Raw genomic sequence first — 18,621 nt, forward strand, 5'->3', positions numbered from 1 at the left:
ATTATTAGCCCCCTTTATGAAATCAAACAAAACCCTTAACTTTTCCATGGAAATGACAATAACCAAAAGTGTTTATAGTTTAATTGCTTCCAAAAGAACAAAGACAAAATCTCCACTAAGCTTGATTAAGATATTTTACTGATGCGCTGAATTGAAACAAGAAAAAACAAAAACCACAAGGCTGAAATTATTAGCCCTCTGACAATTAATAGTCAATAGTGTAACCTTTCTGACTCACAACTGACAACAACCTCTTATGGTAGTTCTTAACTGGGCTGGCACATGTCTCTTGAGAGATCTTAGCCCATTCTTCCAAGGCAAATTGCTCCAGCTCATCCAAATTGTGTGGTTTTTGAGCATGGACATTAACCTTGAGCTCCCCCCACAGATTCTCAATAAGATTGAGATTTGGGCTCTGAGAGGGCCACTCCAGTACCTTGATTTTGGTGTCCTTCAAAAAGTTTTGGACCAACTTGGATGTATGCTTCAGGTCATTGTCTTGCTGGAAGACCCAGCAGCGACCTAAAGCAAAACTGGCAGCAGATGTCTCTACATTATCCTTCAAAATGTCAACATAATCTTTCTTCATGAGCCCATGCACCCGAACAAGGTTCCCTGTGTCTGAAGCAGCAAAACAGCCTCACAGCACTATGCTCCCACCACCATGTTTAACTGTGGCAATTGTGTTTTTAGAGTTGAAGGCCTCTCCCTTCCTTCGCCAAACAAAAGCAACATCCATGTGCCCAAACAGCTCAAGTTTAGTCTCATCAGACCAGAGGACAGACTTCCAATACTCATGCCCATGTTTCAAATGTTTACGGGCAAACTTCAATCTGGCTTTGATGTGCCGCTGTGTGAACAATGGAGTTTTTCTTGGACGATGACCTCAAAGCCCACCACGATGAAGAGCCCTCACAACAGTCTTCCTTGAAACATCAAGTCCAGAAGAGGCCAGTTCAGCAACAATCATCTTGGCAGAGATTCGGGGACTGTTTACATCTCTGACTATTTTCCTCTCCAAACCTTTTGAAATCTTGCATTTTCGACCAGGCCCAGGTTTGTTTCTAATAGAGTTTGTCTCCTTGTGCTTTGCAATAATGCAATGCACAGCTGTTCTAGACACTGTGAAACATTTGGAAATGGCAGTATAGCCTTTCCCCTTAAGATGGAGCATCCATTATCTTCTTTCTGAGTTCCAGACTGATTTCTTTACTTTTTGGCATGATGAAATTACTTCTTACCAAGAATTTGAGTAGTCCCTCCCAATCAAGTGTTCAAGGGCCATTAGCCCTGACCATTGGAGTCCCTTCAGTGAAATTCAATGCTGATTGATTGCTCAGGTGTGGTTTGAAAGCAAAAAAAAAAATCACATGGGGGGGCTAATAATTTTGACCACCTCAATTTTCACTACATTTGGTATAAAGCAAACCTGAAGATTTATTTTGCATTCCAAAATGTACCAAATAGGGGCCTTAACATTGATGAATGATTTGCTATGTAATGTTTTATGAATGATGCAAACATTGGAAAAAATTTTGGGAAATGTTCCATAGTTCCTTGGAGGCTGATAATTTTGACCTTAGCTGTAATTGACTGAATAACACTTAAAGACAACAGTCATAAACATTCATAGAGACTCCTTCATGTTCATGAAAGGTCTCATGGCATGGTTATGATGGTATAATGTCAGTCTTATGCACACCCCTTCTAAAGTGTTACCCTGCCATGCACTGATATCATATGAGTGGGGAAGTGCTGAAAATTTGCTGCTGGATAGTTTTTCAACTTTCATACACGGACTGTACTAGCACGCACAAATAGTAGTTTACACAAAGTTCTATTGACATCATGAATAGTGATTCTGAAATTCTTGTTCTAACGATCCAGTTACATATTCCTTTGCATCTACATTAAACAAGGATACTCCAATGGATTTTAAAATGTTTGCATGATTATTTGCAAAGATATACACATTTATGAGCTTTTTTCCCTATACCGGTAGCCATGTTCCTTGTTACACTGACTCAATTTGCAAAGCATTCTGGGAATTTTCTTCTACCACTTCCTTTGGATTCTGCATCAGAAAATGCTCCATTTGGAGGGCTAGATGATCACTGCCCCTCGATCCCCAAAAGAAAGGGGACACCCTACTCTAAACGGCCGCATGCAAAATGGAAGGGTATGGCCAAAGGGGGGGAATTGGGATTGGGCCTGTGTTTACATGCAGTCAGTAATCTGATGAAGGTTAATCACCGATTTAAGGTGATGGTTTGATTAATGTCGTGTGACCTTGTTTTCAACATTATGACTTTTCATAAAATGTTTCCGATTCTGGTTAATCACCTATCCAACAACTTTAAGATATAAAACTCCTTCATTTGAATGATTATTGAAATGTTGTTCATTGTCTATCGTTTCTGGGTCAGATGCCAGTAACACAACTAATTCTGTGAAAGAACTCTGATTAAAATGAATACAAATTATAGTAAATCAAATGAATGATGAAAATCTAGTTCAGTTAATCACATTATGCTTATGTCCATTTAGACCTTAATTTGTCAAGATAGTTTAGATTAAGGTGTTTACTTGGCATTTGCAATAATCAAATTATTGCCTTAATCTGATAAAATTGAATTTTTAATTTGTATGTAAACACTGAGTGTTGTGCTGGAAGACACTTGGGCAGGTTGCAGTGCTGTGTAAAGAATCAGGATGTTGGTGATGAAGGATGGATCATTCACAAGTGTAAACTGATGGCACATCAGTCAGAAAAAGAAAAGCAACTTTAGTAACAATGAAATAGAATTGACTTCTCACACCTGTCAGAAAAAGTGTTAAATGTGTTTAATCAGAATCCTCGTGTTACCTCTGGCTTGGTCGAGCATCCCTACAGACACAGTTGGCCGTGTCTGGGGGCGGGAAGCCGGATGTGGATATGTGTCGTGGTTGCTGCTATAGCACCTCCTCTGGTCAGTCGGGGCGCCTGTTCGGGGGAAGGGGGAACTGGGGGGAATGGCGTGATCATCCCACGCACTTCGTCCCCTTGGCGAAACTCCTCACTGTCAGGTGGAAAGAAGCAGCTGGCGATTCCACATGTATCGGAGGAGGGGCATGTGGTAGTCTGCATCCTCCCTGTATCGGCAGAGGGGGTGGAGCAGCGACCGGGACAGCTCGAAAGAGTGGGGTAATTGGCCAGATACAATTGAGAAGAAAAAGGGGTGAAAAAAAAGTGTTCAGTTCTTTTCTCTCAAGCTTAGGTTTTTAAATGTCTTTGTTTTATGGTTGTCATGATACCAATATTGAACTGTGAAACTTTCTTTTTGAATATTCTATCCAAATGAAATTTAAATTGTGTGGTGTGATGACCTGGCGGCCTGTCCAGGATGTCTCCCCGCCTGCCACCCAATGACTGCTGGGATAGGCTCCAACATCCCTGCGACCCTGAGAGCAGGATAAGCGGTTTGGCTAATGGATGGATGGATGAAATTTAAATGTTGAAACATTAAAAGTTATTACTTTGTCACAAGTATACCACAGTGTATTTCAGTAAAAGAAATGAAAATTCAGAAGTAATGTTCATCTAGCAATCAATATTTTGGCTGCCCTATCTTTTTTATAGTTAGAGGGTGATGTGGTTTCTAAGTGGCTTCTGGTTTGTTATGGAGTGTTTCAGTAAATTATGGTGAGAGTAGTAGTTTTTATTTTACAATATTTCATTTATGAAATCTTTCATCATTACACATGTCATTAAAAGGTCTTAAAACGTCTTGAATGTATCTTGATGAAACCTGCAGATAATCAGTGTGATACATTTATTTAATAGAACATACAGTGCTGTATGTAAATCATTGAATTTGTTGTAAACTAGAGGAATCTACATCTTTTTAACCACTGGGCAGCATGGTGGCCCAGTGGTTAGCGCTATTGCCTCACAGCAAGAAGGTCCTGGGTTTGAACCCCAGGCCATCTCGGGTCCTTTCTGTGTGGAGTTTGCATGTTCTCTCCGTGTCTGATTGGGTTTCCTCCGGGTACTCCGGTTTCCCTCCACCATCAAAAAGACATGCTTGTTAGGGTTAATACTCCTGCCTCTGCCCCTGAGCAAGGCAATGGAAAGAAGACCTGGAGTTGGTCCCAGGGCACTGCAGCTGCCCATTGCAATAGGATGGGTTAAATGCAGAGAACAAATTCATTGTAAGAATATAATTCGTTGTAAGAATACAATGACAAAATAAAGTGGGTTCTTCTTCTTTATGTTCTTACCAGGGTGTTATGTGTTTCAGATGAACTCTCCTTTTTCCTTTTAATCTATTCATTTATTTTTGTATTGGTGCATTTTTACTGTATAAACAGTATGTCCTGGCTTTATTAGCCTGACTGGTTGTTTTGTTTTTGTTTTTGTTTTTTTGTCTTCATGTGTGGCCATTGGCAGACCTCCACCAGGCAGGTCCACAGGGATCATCTCCTTTATTGGGGTAAGTTCTGCTATGCCTTTCTTGGTCCTCCTCCTCAGTATCAGGCTCCATGTTGGAGTCCTGATACTTAATTGACAATGTGGAGTTTCTCAACAGTTTACCTCTCCTTCTTGTGACAGCACTTGGTAGTGCTGGTTATTGACAGAGTGACAGTGGCCTAAAAATGACACAGACCTGTTTATATGATGGCTTTGTTCCTCTGTCTAGTTTTCTGATGTGTGAGGTAAATATTAATTGACATGAGAAGTAATGCATTTTATTTATGCCTTGTCCACAGCCGGCCTTTGGCTACATAGAGAGGGAGGACCTAAAGAAGTTTACCTTCAGCTTTGATGCCTTTTTTGGCAACCCCAAGGCCATGACCCCCGGGGTCAGAGTTCATTTCACAGCCTGCAAGGAGAAGGTGTGTCATCATCTCCCAATTAGTTTAAACATTTAAATGTCTTTAACAATGAAGTTTAAATGATGAAGCTTGGTTGGATTGGTCTTAAAATATTGATAAAAATTAAAACAATATTGTAGAATAATGTTCTGTTATAGAGCGACATGGTATTTTCAGTCATATTTGGTGTTTTTATCAACAGAACAGTCAGATAGCCACAGATGTAAAAGTGGCTCCTGGAGGAACAGAGAATATTGACACAGAGATCTATGAAGCTGTAGTCAGCCAGCCCATCGTAGAGCCTCAGGTAAATACTGTGTACCTAATCAAAGAAAGTTGAATCAGTTCATCTGGACTTGGGATCGAATGATTATCAGTCTGGCCGATTATCGGCTTGGATATTTGTCATTTTTCATATTATCGTTGTCGGCATATTTTTACCGTCCAAGCCGATTTTTTTTTTTAATCACATATTGAAAATCTTTACTATTTCCTTACATACAGCAAAAAGGTTTGGACATAATCACATAAAGAGGAGAGATGTGAAAAGAGGAGGAAGGGGAAACTTGTAGAAAAACGGCAAGCAAGAATGGTCAGGGTGTGCGTTCAAAAGCATAACTACAGCCTTATCAGGAGTAAAATCTATTAGACACTCCAATAAATGTAGCAATCAGATTTCGTTGCACAGGAGCAAGGTTATGAAAATAAACTTTAAAATGAAGCTACAACCTTTATGTAGCTGGAACTCACCTGAACATTTTTCAAGGCATTTCTAAATTTTGCAAATTCTTTAAATCTTCTCAACATTGGCAACATCGTTCCTTCAAAATACGTTATTGACAGTTGCTTTTAAAAACTATCATAAACTTTCATAAAGGGAGAGAGCAAAGGCCAACTCTTTGGTAAACTGGTAGGGCTGTCAGTGAATGTTCCAAATTCGTATATAACTGAATCTTAAAAAAAAACAAAAAAAAAACAAACACACATGGCTGGGTTTTGTCTGTGTCCCATTCCTCAACTTCCGTGCTGGTTGCTCCCGCTGACTCTCCAAATTGGGAGCACACAGACTCCCATCTACTGCAGGTAATACACTGACTATTGATTAGTACCTCATGCAACCACACTTCAAAAAAACTCGAACTATCACTTTTAAGATAAGAGAAAGGGAACATAATGACACTAATGTACATTTTTCCATACAGTTCAGTCAAGGCCTGCTGGGAGCACTTTAACCAATTTATGTGAAATTATTTTAATTTTATAATTACTCAGTTTGATTAAAGTTTACTTCCTGCTGTCCATGTAGTTTAATTAATTTCTTATTCATGTTTTGTAAGTTTTTTATATTTAATTAAAAAAGATTTCCACTCAGATTGTTATCTAGTGCCTTGAGGATTATGCACTTTATTTTTTCAAATATTTTCTGTTTTACAAATAATTCAGTCCAACGTGTTAATTTAAAGGCAGTCTTGTGATGGGGTTTGTGTTGCTGTAAATTTTGGTGCAAAATTTTTTACATTTACTGCAACCGAATAGCGGCCCCAAATATTGGTTAATGTTCACCATAATTTACTGATAATCAATATCGGTATTCGCCCTGGAAAAAAAAAAAATATCGGCATCCCCATCCTTATAAAACAATACTGTTGCATAGTGACCGAAACCAACAATCAGTTTCATATGCAGATAGGCGTGACTATTAACTAGAGTTTCAATGGCCATGTGTATTATTCACAGACGATTTGGGAATGTTTGCAATCATAGCATTGTAAGATGGCGACAGATGTACTCTTAGCCCCTCTCCCCCTCAGTTCAGGGATGGTCATTCCTTCTTCACATAGATGGTCTCTTTGACTCCCCGTTCAAACTAGCGTATCCCTATCAAGAATGTGCCCATCCTCATCCTTGAAAGAGTGGCCACTGGCCTGTAGATGGGTGTAGACTGTGGAATCCAGGCCTGACATGTTAAGCTCTTCTGTGTTGTGCCATCCTCTTGGCCAGCATCTGTTTAGTTTTCCCAATGTACAAATCACGGTAACCTCCTGGCACTTAACAGCATATACTATATTGTGTTTATGCCAGGGGACCCGATCCTTGGGGTGGACCAATTTCTGGCACTGTGTGTTTTGGGGTTTGAAAGCAACTGAGAGGCGATGTTTGGAAAATACACATCTCAACTTTTCCGACATTCCTGCCACATACCGAATCACCACTGGTTTACGCTTAGGCAGTAGTTGTCCTTCTCCTCTCTTCGATCGGCTGGTGCACTGTTTGGGCGTCTTCCTGGCTTTGACAAACACCCAGTTAGGATAACTACACTTAACCAGGGCCACATTAAACAGGCCCTGAGCCTTGAGGTGCCAAAATGCCAAATTAATATTAAAAGTAACAATTTGACAAACTGTTTGACTGGGTCTCTTAGTGGATTGAGTATTGTCCTGTAACAGGGTTCATCCCTACAGCTGCCAAAATGTTCTTGAGCCAAGCTTCAACACCCAACCTCCCTGAACCATGGTGACCAGCTACATCCTGTGCGCGCGTGTGTGCGCGTGTGTGCGTGTGTGTGTGTGTGTGTGTGTGTGTGTGTGTGTGTGTGTGTGTGTGTGTGTGTGTGTGTGTTTGTGTAGCCTGGAGAGAGGCAGTATCCAGGCCAGGTCCACGTCAACATTGGCCCATTGCGGACCAACCTAACCTTCGACAGGAAGGACTCGAATGTCACGCTCCTGAAGAATGACCAAGTGCTGATCAACCTGCTGACAGACATTGTGACCGAGAAGAGAAGAGCCACAAATATCAAACCCAAAATCCCAGCGACCTACAGCCACACCAAGGAGACAAGAGAACTGGTAAGGCCTGCCTGTCTGTCTGTATGTTTAAATGAGTTGTATCGTGTTCCATTATTTGATTTCTCCCATGCAAGGTATCAATCAGCAGTAATCCAGCGAGTGTGAAAGTTCCAACTTCATTCTAATTCAGTATCAAGATTTCTTAGAGACAGTATCCTAAATAAGGAATAAAAGTATTACACATATCAAAACAAAATCATTTGATTCAAAGCAATTCTTTTTTTTGGGGGGGGGCGGTTGATTTCCCCCCTTTTTCTCCCCAATGGTATCCAGCAAATTACCCCACTCTTCCGAGCCATCTCAGTCGCTGCTCCACTCCCTCTGCTGATCCAGGGTGGGCTGCAGACTACCACATGCCTCCTCCGATACATGTGGCATCGCCAGCTGCTTCTTTTCACCTGACAGTCAGGAGGTTCACCAGGCAGATGTAATACATGGGAGGATCACGCTAATCCCCCCAGTTCCCCCTCCCCCCGAACAGGCGCCCAGACTGACCAAAGGAGGCGCTTGAGCAGTGACCAGGACACATACCCACATCCGGCTTCCCACCCGCAGACATGGCCAATTGTGTCTGTAGGGATGCCTGACCAAGCTGGAGGTAACACAAGGATTCGAACCGGCAATCCCCATGTTGGTAGGCGATGGAATGGACTGCCATGCCACCTGGATGCCCCGATTAAAAGCAATTCTTAATTGAAAAATTAGATTAGATTAAATGACTTGAAAGTGAGGATATTATTTGGATTGAGAAAGAAAGTTGATGTTTTTTGTTGAATAAAATTAGAGAAGCGATTTGGATTGGAGTTTTTCCTCCTGCTGGTTAGAATTTAGTGGTTTTGAGCGCCCAGGTAGCGTAGTGGTCTATTCCGTCGCCTACCAACACAAGGATCTTTGGTTCGAATCCCCATGTTACCTCCAGCTTGGTCAGGCGCCTCTAGAGACACAATTGGCCGTGTCTGCGGTTGGGAAGCCAGATGTGGGTGTGTCGGCCTGTGTTCGTCACATGAATGCGTCTGTGTGTGTGTCGGGAAAAGCAGTGGTTCGGCCTGGATTCGCCTTGTGACGGACGTGGCGAGGCGTCTCCTTCGAGACTGCCGGCCGGAGAGATGCAGTTGGCGAACGCATGCAGTACGAGGGGTGAGTGTTTGAACTAGAATAGGAAGCGATTGGCCACTAAATTGGGAGAAAAAGGGAAGAATCGGAAATAAATAAATAAAAAACAACAAAAATGTTAATGCTCGCTTTCACCGCTCCCTCTGTTCATTCACTTTCTAGCTCGCTTGAGCAACACTGACTTGGTTTGGGCAGCGACATGTTATTAAAAGAATTTTGATAATCCAAAAAATTCGAAAGTTATAAAGGAACAGCTTCCTCTAGGTTGAAGTCAAAGCAGGAAGTGTTGCATATTCTTGTCACTGCCAGATCTGAGTCAATGCTAGATGTGAATCGTGCATGCGTGAGTGTAAACAGTTTACCCAGCTTTATTATATTATGAAAATAAAGACAGGGTTAGGGTCAGACCAAAATGCAAGTTCTTTTCAGAGTCGGTCGCATTCAGGCTCTGCATCCACAGAATGACAGGCATTTGTATTAGGTAGATTTTTTTAACTTGAGTGTCACATATTAAAAACTTTCAATTGAGTACTAACTCCTCAGCTTGTTTTTCACCTAAGTCCGACCACAGGCGAACGGGAGATACACAGGCAGTGCTTCTGTATTTTCTCTTCACCCTGTAGGCCAAAAAAGGGGTGGTTTGTCTCCAAGTCCGAGCCCCGGAGAAAGGGAGATAGGTCTGGCGTGGATCTGCACTCTACTGAGTGCACTCTGCTTTCTAAGTTCAGCCTTTTTTTTAAGATGCTGATAATTATCCATGTTGATATACCAGATCTGTATCTATTAGTGACTTCTGACTTATGTTCTTTGAATCCAGGGCGTCATCGCCAGCCTGAAAGACAGCGAGGGAGTGATTACATCTGAGGAACACGGAGATCTGTCGTTTGACGTTAAAGAGAATCTGAGTGACGTTGACTTCACCGCTGAGGATGTGAATGAGGAAGTCGAGTTCGCTGTCATCGCGGTGAGAAGGCTGTTGAACTTTGGTTGTCAGCCTGTTTGGTTTGTGATTTTAAAGAGAAGATGTCAAGAGGTTAATTACTTATGCATGCAAAGTCAATGGGAGGAGGCGAATGGGCGGAATAATTCGCGGCGAAATTACGGGCGGCGCGAATTGGGCGAATCGAGCGACGAACGCGCCTTCGCGGGAGTTCAAAAATGTCCAACTCGGGCGAAGATTTTGCCAGGCGATAGCCAATCACCTTCAAGTAGGGTTAGAACCCGCCTTCATATTGGGAAAGAATACATGCCCCCTACCCAGAATTCCGGTGAAATTCGCCAAGCTGGGCACGTCTCCGGTTTATGCTATGAACCCAAACCGAGTGCTGACGTCGGTTTCGGCGGTGCAAGTTGATATAAAGCAGAGCCACCGCAACTGATCTCTGTCGCTCATCCATGATGATCACAAGTAAACACAAACTGCTCGTGTGTGGTATTTGTTGTGTGCGGTCTAGCAAACTTGCTAGCAGCGTCGGTGTAACTAGACTGCTTGTTGTGACGTCAACACAGCGAATTCGCGTTCTGTTCGAACACACCTGGCGGAGCTGGCGGCCAAACTCTGGCGAACAAAGCGGCGCCAACTCTCTCGCCGCCTTTGGTCTGAACGTAGCATTAGACTTGCATAGTAAACTGTGTTATATTAATACGGGTGATTGTAAACTGCCGTTTGCAGCTCAGAGGAGGAAACCGGGCCATCAGGATCAAGAGGGTGAAGGAGCCTCTTCTCCTCACCCTGTGTACCCCCAGTGACACCTCCAGCCAGCTGGCCCATACCTTTCTGAAAGGGAAGGAGACTCTGCCTAAAGTGGACCTGGAGTCAAACCCCAAGTGGATATTGGACACAGAACTTTATGAAGGAATAGTCAGTCAACCCATCATCGAACCCACGGTGAGTCCCATTAATAGTAATCAGTAAGCATTAATGGTAATATAGTAATAGTAAATAATAAGCAGTAATACCAATAGTCAACATTGTTAGTTGATTATCGGTATTATTGTTGTTCACCACTAGAGGGGGTTGTTAGTCTTCCTTGGTGCATATTCCAAATTTTCCTCAATCATGTTGTATAATGAAAGACTCACAGTTTTGAAAACTTCTCTACCCATAAGACTGCTGCTGAAGTGAAGTCAGGTTCTAGTTAGACAACGATATGACAGTCGGCTGTGACACTGACTCCTAACTGTCACTGATAAGTGATTGGCATGTTTGATTCGTTGTCACGTGTTCATTTGTTTAACCAAATTGCAAGACATCAGAGTTGGAGCAATAATACATGCTTTTATTTTGTAAGACCAAAATGCAGGTATTGAACTGAGTTGTTGCCTTGGCTGTTTGTCACTTTGATGCATCTTCTCGGAGGATGACAACTGATGATGTGTTCTGATCCAGCCTACCATGCTGGGATACCCGGGGCAGATTCATGCTAACATTGGCCCCATAAAGACCAACGTGACCTTCGACCACAGAGATTGTGGCGTCACGCTAATGAAAAACGACCATGTGTTAATCAACCTGCTGATCGATGGGGTCACCAGGAAAAGGAGAGCTGCCAACATCAAACCCAAAATCCCCTTCACGTTCACTTACACCAAGGAGAAGAGAGAGATGGTGAGTTGGAGGGCATGGCCTTCAAGTTTGGGTTGGTAAACCTCTATGTAGATCTGAGAATTTCATATTGGGACTGCAAAGAAATCTCAGCGAATTTGATTTAAACCTGAGAAAAGCACAAATGTATTGGACCTGGCGCTAACCTCATTCAGAAATGCCAGTTCTAACAGTTTAACATTGACACTTCACAAAATGAATGAAAATGGTACCCTGGATAATGGTAAAGTGATTGAAGATAACGTTTATCAAAGAAAATCAGAGCAAATCACTTTTGATGTATAAAATATATGCGCTAGATACACTTTTGCTTGCTAAAATAAAGCAGGGCTACCTAAAATAAGCCATGATCGCTGGATCGCATCCCTGTGTTACCTCCAGCTTGGTCGGACGTTTCTACAGACACAATTGGCCTTGTCTGCGGGTGGGAAGCCGGATGTGGGTATGTATCCTGGTTGCTGCGCTGGCGCCTCCTCTGGTCAGTCGGGGCACCTGTTCGGGGGGGAGGCGGACTGGGGCAATAGTGTGATCCTCCCACGTGCTACATCCTCCTGGCGAAACTCCTCACTGTCAGATGGAAAGAAGCGGCTGGCAACTTCACATGTATCGGAGGAGGCATGTGGTAGTCTGCAGCCCTCCCTGGATCGGCAGAGGGGGTGAAGCGGTGACCGGGACGGCTTGGAAGAATGGGATAATTGGCCAGATACAACTGACCTATCGCTCAGTCCCTCCCCTCGAACGCAGACGAACCAATGGCAGTGTGGTACCAAATGCACACGGGGGCTCACTCGGGCATCTTGAGCTAACGACTCCATTAAGTAGCATCAGAGTTGCATCAGAAGTCGTGGTTTTTGTGATGTTTTATGGATATAAGTTGAACAAAAATGGTCAAATGATGTGCATGGGGTACATGCAACACTGATACTAGGTATCTGAGAGGATAGGCAATGGGGTATATTTTATCCCATTTCCCAAACCAAAACAAGACAGAGCCAAATGTCTCCGGTGGATTAAGCTGTGTGGCAGACCACACAGTCAACTAAACGTAACACTAGCTGCGCTAGGCTAGTGGTAGCTAGGTTAGCATGTAAGGACATTGTCATGCAGGTACAAGGTAATGCTAGCTAGGTAATAAAATAAACTAATACACGTACATCTCAGTGCATGTCCAGGATTAACGTTAGTTAATTGAAGGTAAATTAATTTATCTTACCCTGCGGTGCACAAACAATGCTGTTCCTGGATGATGTTATCTGCAATCGTGATGACAGTGAGATGAGGCTTTTCCCTCTTGCATTGTGATCTGTAAACTCTCGCCTCCAGTTTAAGCTTGTCACCCACCATATCTAGTTTTAAATTTTGTACATATCCCTCCATAGCATAGTGAAGTCCTTTTTGATGGCTTCTAGACGAAATCAGGTCCTTCTGTCTCCAAAAGTAATGTATAGCCTCTTGGGATATAGTTTTGACACCGATAGCTGCCATTGTAACTCTAGTCAGCCCGGGTAGCTTGTCCGAGTTAGCAACAGTAACTAAGGGGGGTAGGGCTTAGCAATAGGTCAATTGGGGAGAAGGGGGGGGGATGAGCCATGATTAAAACTGCTATCTACTACTTTGTTTCAGGGAACCATAACGTGCCTCAATGAGAAAGAAGGTCTACTTAAATCAGAGCAGCATGAGGAACTTGCTTTTGATATCACGGAGAACTTCAGCGACACTGAGTTCAGCATCGATGACATCGACAAAGAGGTGGAGTTCACTGTGGTCACAGTGAGTATCCTACTTCCCTGTATGTTTTTTTATCTCTGGTCTGCAGAAACAAAATTCATATTATATAGATACATAAACACACAAAAAAGGGAGGCAAATACTTGAATATAACTCAAAACATCACAATAAAGATTTAAAGATTTCTGCAGAGTGAAAAAAAAAGTTTAGGCTGAAGCCATAGCTTATAACACCTTTTAACTAACACTATGTTTGACCTCGAAAGGTAACTTCAAACAACAAAATCAAAACAATCAAAACAAAAAAATTAACACAAATACAAAACAGTCAAACAAAAACAAGAACAAAACCATCAGAACAAAACAAATAAAACAACACAAATCAAAACTGACTTGCACATCTTGTACCCTGTTCTTCTATGCCTGTCCCCCACTCTGATCGTCCATCCCATATCCATTCAATGTCATTTTTAAACATTCATTTAAACTTCTAAACGTTCTACATGTTTTCATTTCCTTACTACAGTTGGTCCATAAATTAATTCCTTTGACTGTGATGCAATGTACTACTACTACTTCTAGCTGCTCCCGTCAGGGGTCGCCACAGTGGATCATTTGTCTCCATCTCTTCCTGCTCTCTGCATCTTCCTCTGTCACAGAAGCCACCTGCATGTCTTCCCTCACCACATCCATAAACCCCCTCTTTGGCCTTCCTCTTTCCCTCTTCCCTGGCAGCTCCATATTCAGCATCCTTCTCCCAATATACCCATTATCTCTCCTCAGCACATGTCCAAACCATCTCAGTTTGCCTCTCTTGCTTTGTCTCCAAACCGTCCACCTGGTCTCTTGCACACACAGTATACGTACCTTTCTTCTCTCCATCATATCAACCAGCTCTCTCCTTTTACCAGTCATAGTGCCAACATTCAAAGTTCCAACTTTCACCTCCACGCTCTTACTCTTCCTCTTCTCCCACTGCCTCTGCACATGCCTTCCCCCTCTCTTTCTCCTTCATCCAACATTAGCATAGTTTCCACCGGCACCATGCTAGCCAACAGTACCGGTGGCGGTTTTTGGTAACCCAGGCCTCGACCGATCCGATATGGAAATCTCATTCATGATCTGCATATTTGATCTGGCAAAGATTTTACGCCAGATGCCCTTCCTGACGCCACCCTCCCCATTTATTTGGGCTTGGGACTGGCATGAAGAATGCACTAGCTTGGGGGGGGGGGCTACGAGTGCATCTGTTGCCATCCTACAATGCTGTGATTGCAACTATTCCCCTACCCTCTGTGAATAGTACACATAGCCATTGAAACTCTAGTTAATGGGCACACCCATGTTGGTCATGAATTGGTCGTTGGTTTCGGTTGTTATATATCTGTCGCCATCTTACAATGCTGTGATTGCAACAATCCCTAATCCTCTGTGAATAGTATACATGATCAATGGTCACACCCATATTTGCATATGAAACAAAATTACGAATAAACTGAAGTATCTTGGAGTAGTTCTGCCAAAAGACCCTAAAATAATTTTTAAGATGAACTTTCTTGAAAACGTGGAAAAACTGAGGGGGACATTGAAAAATGGAGGACCCTTCCTTTTTCTGTGGTGGGCTGTATGAATGCCATCAAAATGGTTTCTCTGTCAAGATTCTTGTATCTCTTTCAAAATCTACCTCTTTTTTTTTTTTTTTGGACAATGTCCTTTTTGAAATCATTAGACTCAATAGTTATGCCTTTTGTCTGGGGCTTCATCCCCGTGACCTTGCAAGCAGGAATAGCGGTTTGGATAATGGATGGATGGATGAATATCAAAAACTAATTTACAAAAAACAAGAGAGATGGGTGGACTAGAACTACTGTACTTCCTGCGTTATAACTGGGCAGCAAATGCGAGGGCCCTTGTCTATAGAGCTCTGGATGTCACGTGACTAGTTTTGTTTACACGGCCATTTTGGCAGGAAGAAACGCACGTGCACTGAGCAAAAATGAATGGTGCCAGCATTGATTTCAAGCCGTCAGCGTTCACTGCACATTTTAATTCCAAAGACATTGAACGCTATATTGCGGAACTTGACAGATTAAACATTACTGACCCTTATAAGGCCCCCGGGGTGCTTTTCATGAGTATTGAAACAGCCGGAACGGGCGAAGTTCCAGACGCAACGTTCCAGACCTGCAGTATCCAGACATCTACAATTACCTGATCAACTTTCCCTTATCCTACTCTGGAGAGTCTTTGAAAGCCTACAAAAGCCTGGAGGGGTACAAATGGACGAAATCTGCATTCGTGACAAATATTCAGCTTTGGAGTCAACCGACTAAAAATTGCTTTCTCGTCATTGGAAGGGTAAGTGTCACTTCATGTAAGTTAAAGTTAGCATAAGCAATGGACAGTGTAATGTAATCGGTGTCATAACTTGTATGTAGCGTTAGCTAGTCTGTATCTTCGATTTACCAAGACTTAACTACAAACCCCAATTCCAGTGAAGTTGGGACGTTGTGTAAAACGTGAATAAAAACAGAATACAATGATCTGCAAATCCTTTTCGACCTATATTTAATTGAATACAAGATATTTAATGTTCAAACTGATAAATTGTATTGTTTTTTGCAAATATTCACTCATTTTGAATTTGATGCCTGCAACACATTCCAAAAAAGCTGGGACAGGGGCAACAAAAGACTGGGAAAGTTGAGGAATGCTCAAAAAACACCTGTTTAGAACATTGCACAGGTGAACAGGTTAGTTGGAAACAGGTGAGTGTCATGATTGGGTATGAAAGGAGCATCCCCAAAAGGCTCAGTCGTTCACAAGCAAGGATGGGGCGAGGTTCACCACTTTGTGAACAACTGCGTGAGAAAATAGTCCAACAGTTTAAGAACAACGTTTCTCAACATACAATTGCAAGGAATTTAGGGATTTCGTCATCTACAATCCATAATATCATCAAAAGATTCAGAGAATCCGGAGAAATCTCTGCACAGAAGCGGCAAGGCCGAAAACCAACATTGAATGCCCGTCACCTTTGATCCCTCAGTCGGCACTGCATTAAAAACTGACATCATTCTGTAAAGAATATTACCACATGGGCTCAGGAACACTTCGGAAAACCATTGTCAGTTAACACAGTTTGTTGCTACGTTTACAAGTGCAAGTTAAAACTCTTACCATGCAAAGCGAAAGCCATATATCAACAACACCCAGAAACGCCGCCAGCTTCTCTGGGCCCAAGCTCATCTGAGATGGACTGATGCAAAGTGGAAAAGTGTGCTGTGGCCTGACGAGTCCACATTTCAGATTGTTTTTGGAAATCATGGACGTCATGTCCTCCGGGCTAAAGAGGAAAAGGACCGTCCAGATTGTTATCAGCACAAAGTTCAAAAGCCAGCATCTGTGATGGTATGGGGGTGTGTTAGTGCCCATGGCATGGGTAACTTGCACATCTGTGAAGGCACCATTATTGCTGAAAGGTACATACAGGTTTTGGAGCAACATATGCTGCCATCCAAGCGACGTCTTTTTCAGGGACGTCCCTGCTTATTTCAGCAAGACAATGCCAAGCCACATTCTGCACGTGTTACAACAGCGTGGCTTCGTAGTAAAAGAGTGCGGGTGCTAGACTGGCCTGCCTTCAGTCCAGACCTGTCTTCCATTGAAAATGTGTGGCGTATTATGAAGCGCAAAATACAACAACTGAGACCCCAGACTGTTGAGCAACTGAAGTCGTACACCAAGCAAGAATGGGAAAGAATTCCACTTACAAAGCTTCAACAATTAGTGTCCTCAGTTCCCAAACGCTTATTGAGTGTTGTTAAAAGGAAAGGTGATGTAACACAGTGGTAAACATGCCCCTGTCCCAGCTTTGTTGGATGTTTGGAATGAGTGAATGTTTGCAAAAAAAAAACAAAGTTTATCAGTTTGAACATTAAATATCTTGTCTTTGTAGTGTATTCAATTGAATATAGGTCAAAAAGGATTTGCAAATCATTGTATTCTGTTTTTATTTATGTTTTACACAACATCCCAACTTCATTGGAATTGGGGTTTGTACATTTTCACTGTGTGAATGAATTTCGAAAGGCACCACCTCATACATTAAATTATACCTTTATTATAAACAGCAGTTACTATAAAACATTACTGTAAATGCAAAAAAGCTTAGTTCTTTTATCTTAGCCTTTGTTAGTCCCGCAAAATCCACGCCATAATGTACAGGTCAAACTTGCCTTTTAGTATAATAAAATTGTCAGAAACTGTAATAAAAGCCTGTTAAATAAATAATATATTAACGTTAGGAAGTGTTGTATTCTGCACTTGATATGAAATGGTCACTACACAAGCGGAATCCGTTGCTTGTGGGGTCCCATCGCTCAGTTCGCTTCTAGCATGTTGTATGGCAGTAATCTATTTATGTCGTCTTTCGGGATCTTAGGAATCCGATAAAATCCTCTCCCTTTTACTTGTCCACGACTGTTATGGCATCCCGGCGCACAACAGCTATCCACCACATTCACTGTATAAATACAGCAGGCGAAGAGACTTGCTGCTAGCTAGCAGTCATTTGTCCAGCAATAGACCTGCTTTCCTGCCAAAATGGCGGTGTTTTGATTTTGTCTATTGCGTGACGTCAACTATTGGAGCTTTATTGGCAGGAAGATTATAGAATGGAAGTATCCACCAAGATTCCCTCTTGGGTTGCCATTGAAAAGGGTGATGTCAAAAACAGCTTTCGTCCATTACTCCTTTTCTCAGTACCCAGATCACCTGCAGCTATTAAGGTGGATAACTTAATCATTTTGGGTTGCTTGAAAATACAGCAGCAAATTAAGAAGGGCGGCAGATTACCAGACACTTCTATTCATACCCCAGTATATCACAATCATGCATTCCCCCCATCTCTCTCGGATGCATCTTTTGACAGTTGGAGGCTAAAAGGTATAGTCACTTTAAATATTTGCATATTAACAAGAAATTTACCTCATTTACTCAGTTAAAAATCTGTTCTCTCTTCCCACAACAGATTTCTTCCGATACTTACAGATTAGGAATTATGTTCGTCAGTGTGTGCCTAACTTTGAGTCTCTCCCTGAAGGAAGAATGATTTATAAGCTTTTCTTCGGCCCACCTGAATCCAAAAAAATTGGTCTTACACTTCGTAAATATATTTTCTGAACAAGTGAATTATTCCACATGCTCTCTGAAAAAAATCCTCTCAAATCGTGTTGACTTTCTCTCAATTGAAACAACATTTGGATACTATCAGGTAATAATTGATTTTTTTTTATTCTGTTCATAATCAGAACTGTTTTGAAGTCGACCATATCTTTAAATGTTAGTGCCTTTAATTGATAAAGAGTGGGTTTGTTGGTTCTTTGAGTGATTTTATTTAGAATTCCTATAGCTCATTTTTTTGAAGGATGAAGATTGGATTAGTGTTTGTTTTGTATGTTTTTTCCCCAAACTT

General features: G+C 42.0%; 1 protein-coding gene across 2 annotated transcripts in view; it reads left to right on the forward strand.

Annotated features, from left to right (window-relative positions):
* si:dkeyp-121d4.3 (uncharacterized) overlaps positions 1-18,621 on the forward strand; it is a 66,892-nt gene that overhangs the window by 7,310 nt on the left and 40,961 nt on the right. For both annotated transcript variants that reach the window (XM_056292461.1, XM_056292460.1), the window contains exons 4-11: positions 4,430-4,472; positions 4,750-4,875; positions 5,057-5,161; positions 7,482-7,700; positions 9,631-9,777; positions 10,486-10,701; positions 11,203-11,421; positions 13,042-13,188. In XM_056292461.1, coding sequence (XP_056148436.1) covers positions 4,430-4,472; positions 4,750-4,875; positions 5,057-5,161; positions 7,482-7,700; positions 9,631-9,777; positions 10,486-10,701; positions 11,203-11,421; positions 13,042-13,188 — 1,222 coding nt within the window. The remainder of the gene's footprint in view (positions 1-4,429; positions 4,473-4,749; positions 4,876-5,056; positions 5,162-7,481; positions 7,701-9,630; positions 9,778-10,485; positions 10,702-11,202; positions 11,422-13,041; positions 13,189-18,621) is intronic.

This window comes from Lampris incognitus, chromosome 13, assembly GCF_029633865.1.
Source record: "Lampris incognitus isolate fLamInc1 chromosome 13, fLamInc1.hap2, whole genome shotgun sequence".
Taxonomy (NCBI): Eukaryota; Metazoa; Chordata; class Actinopteri; order Lampriformes; family Lampridae; genus Lampris; species Lampris incognitus.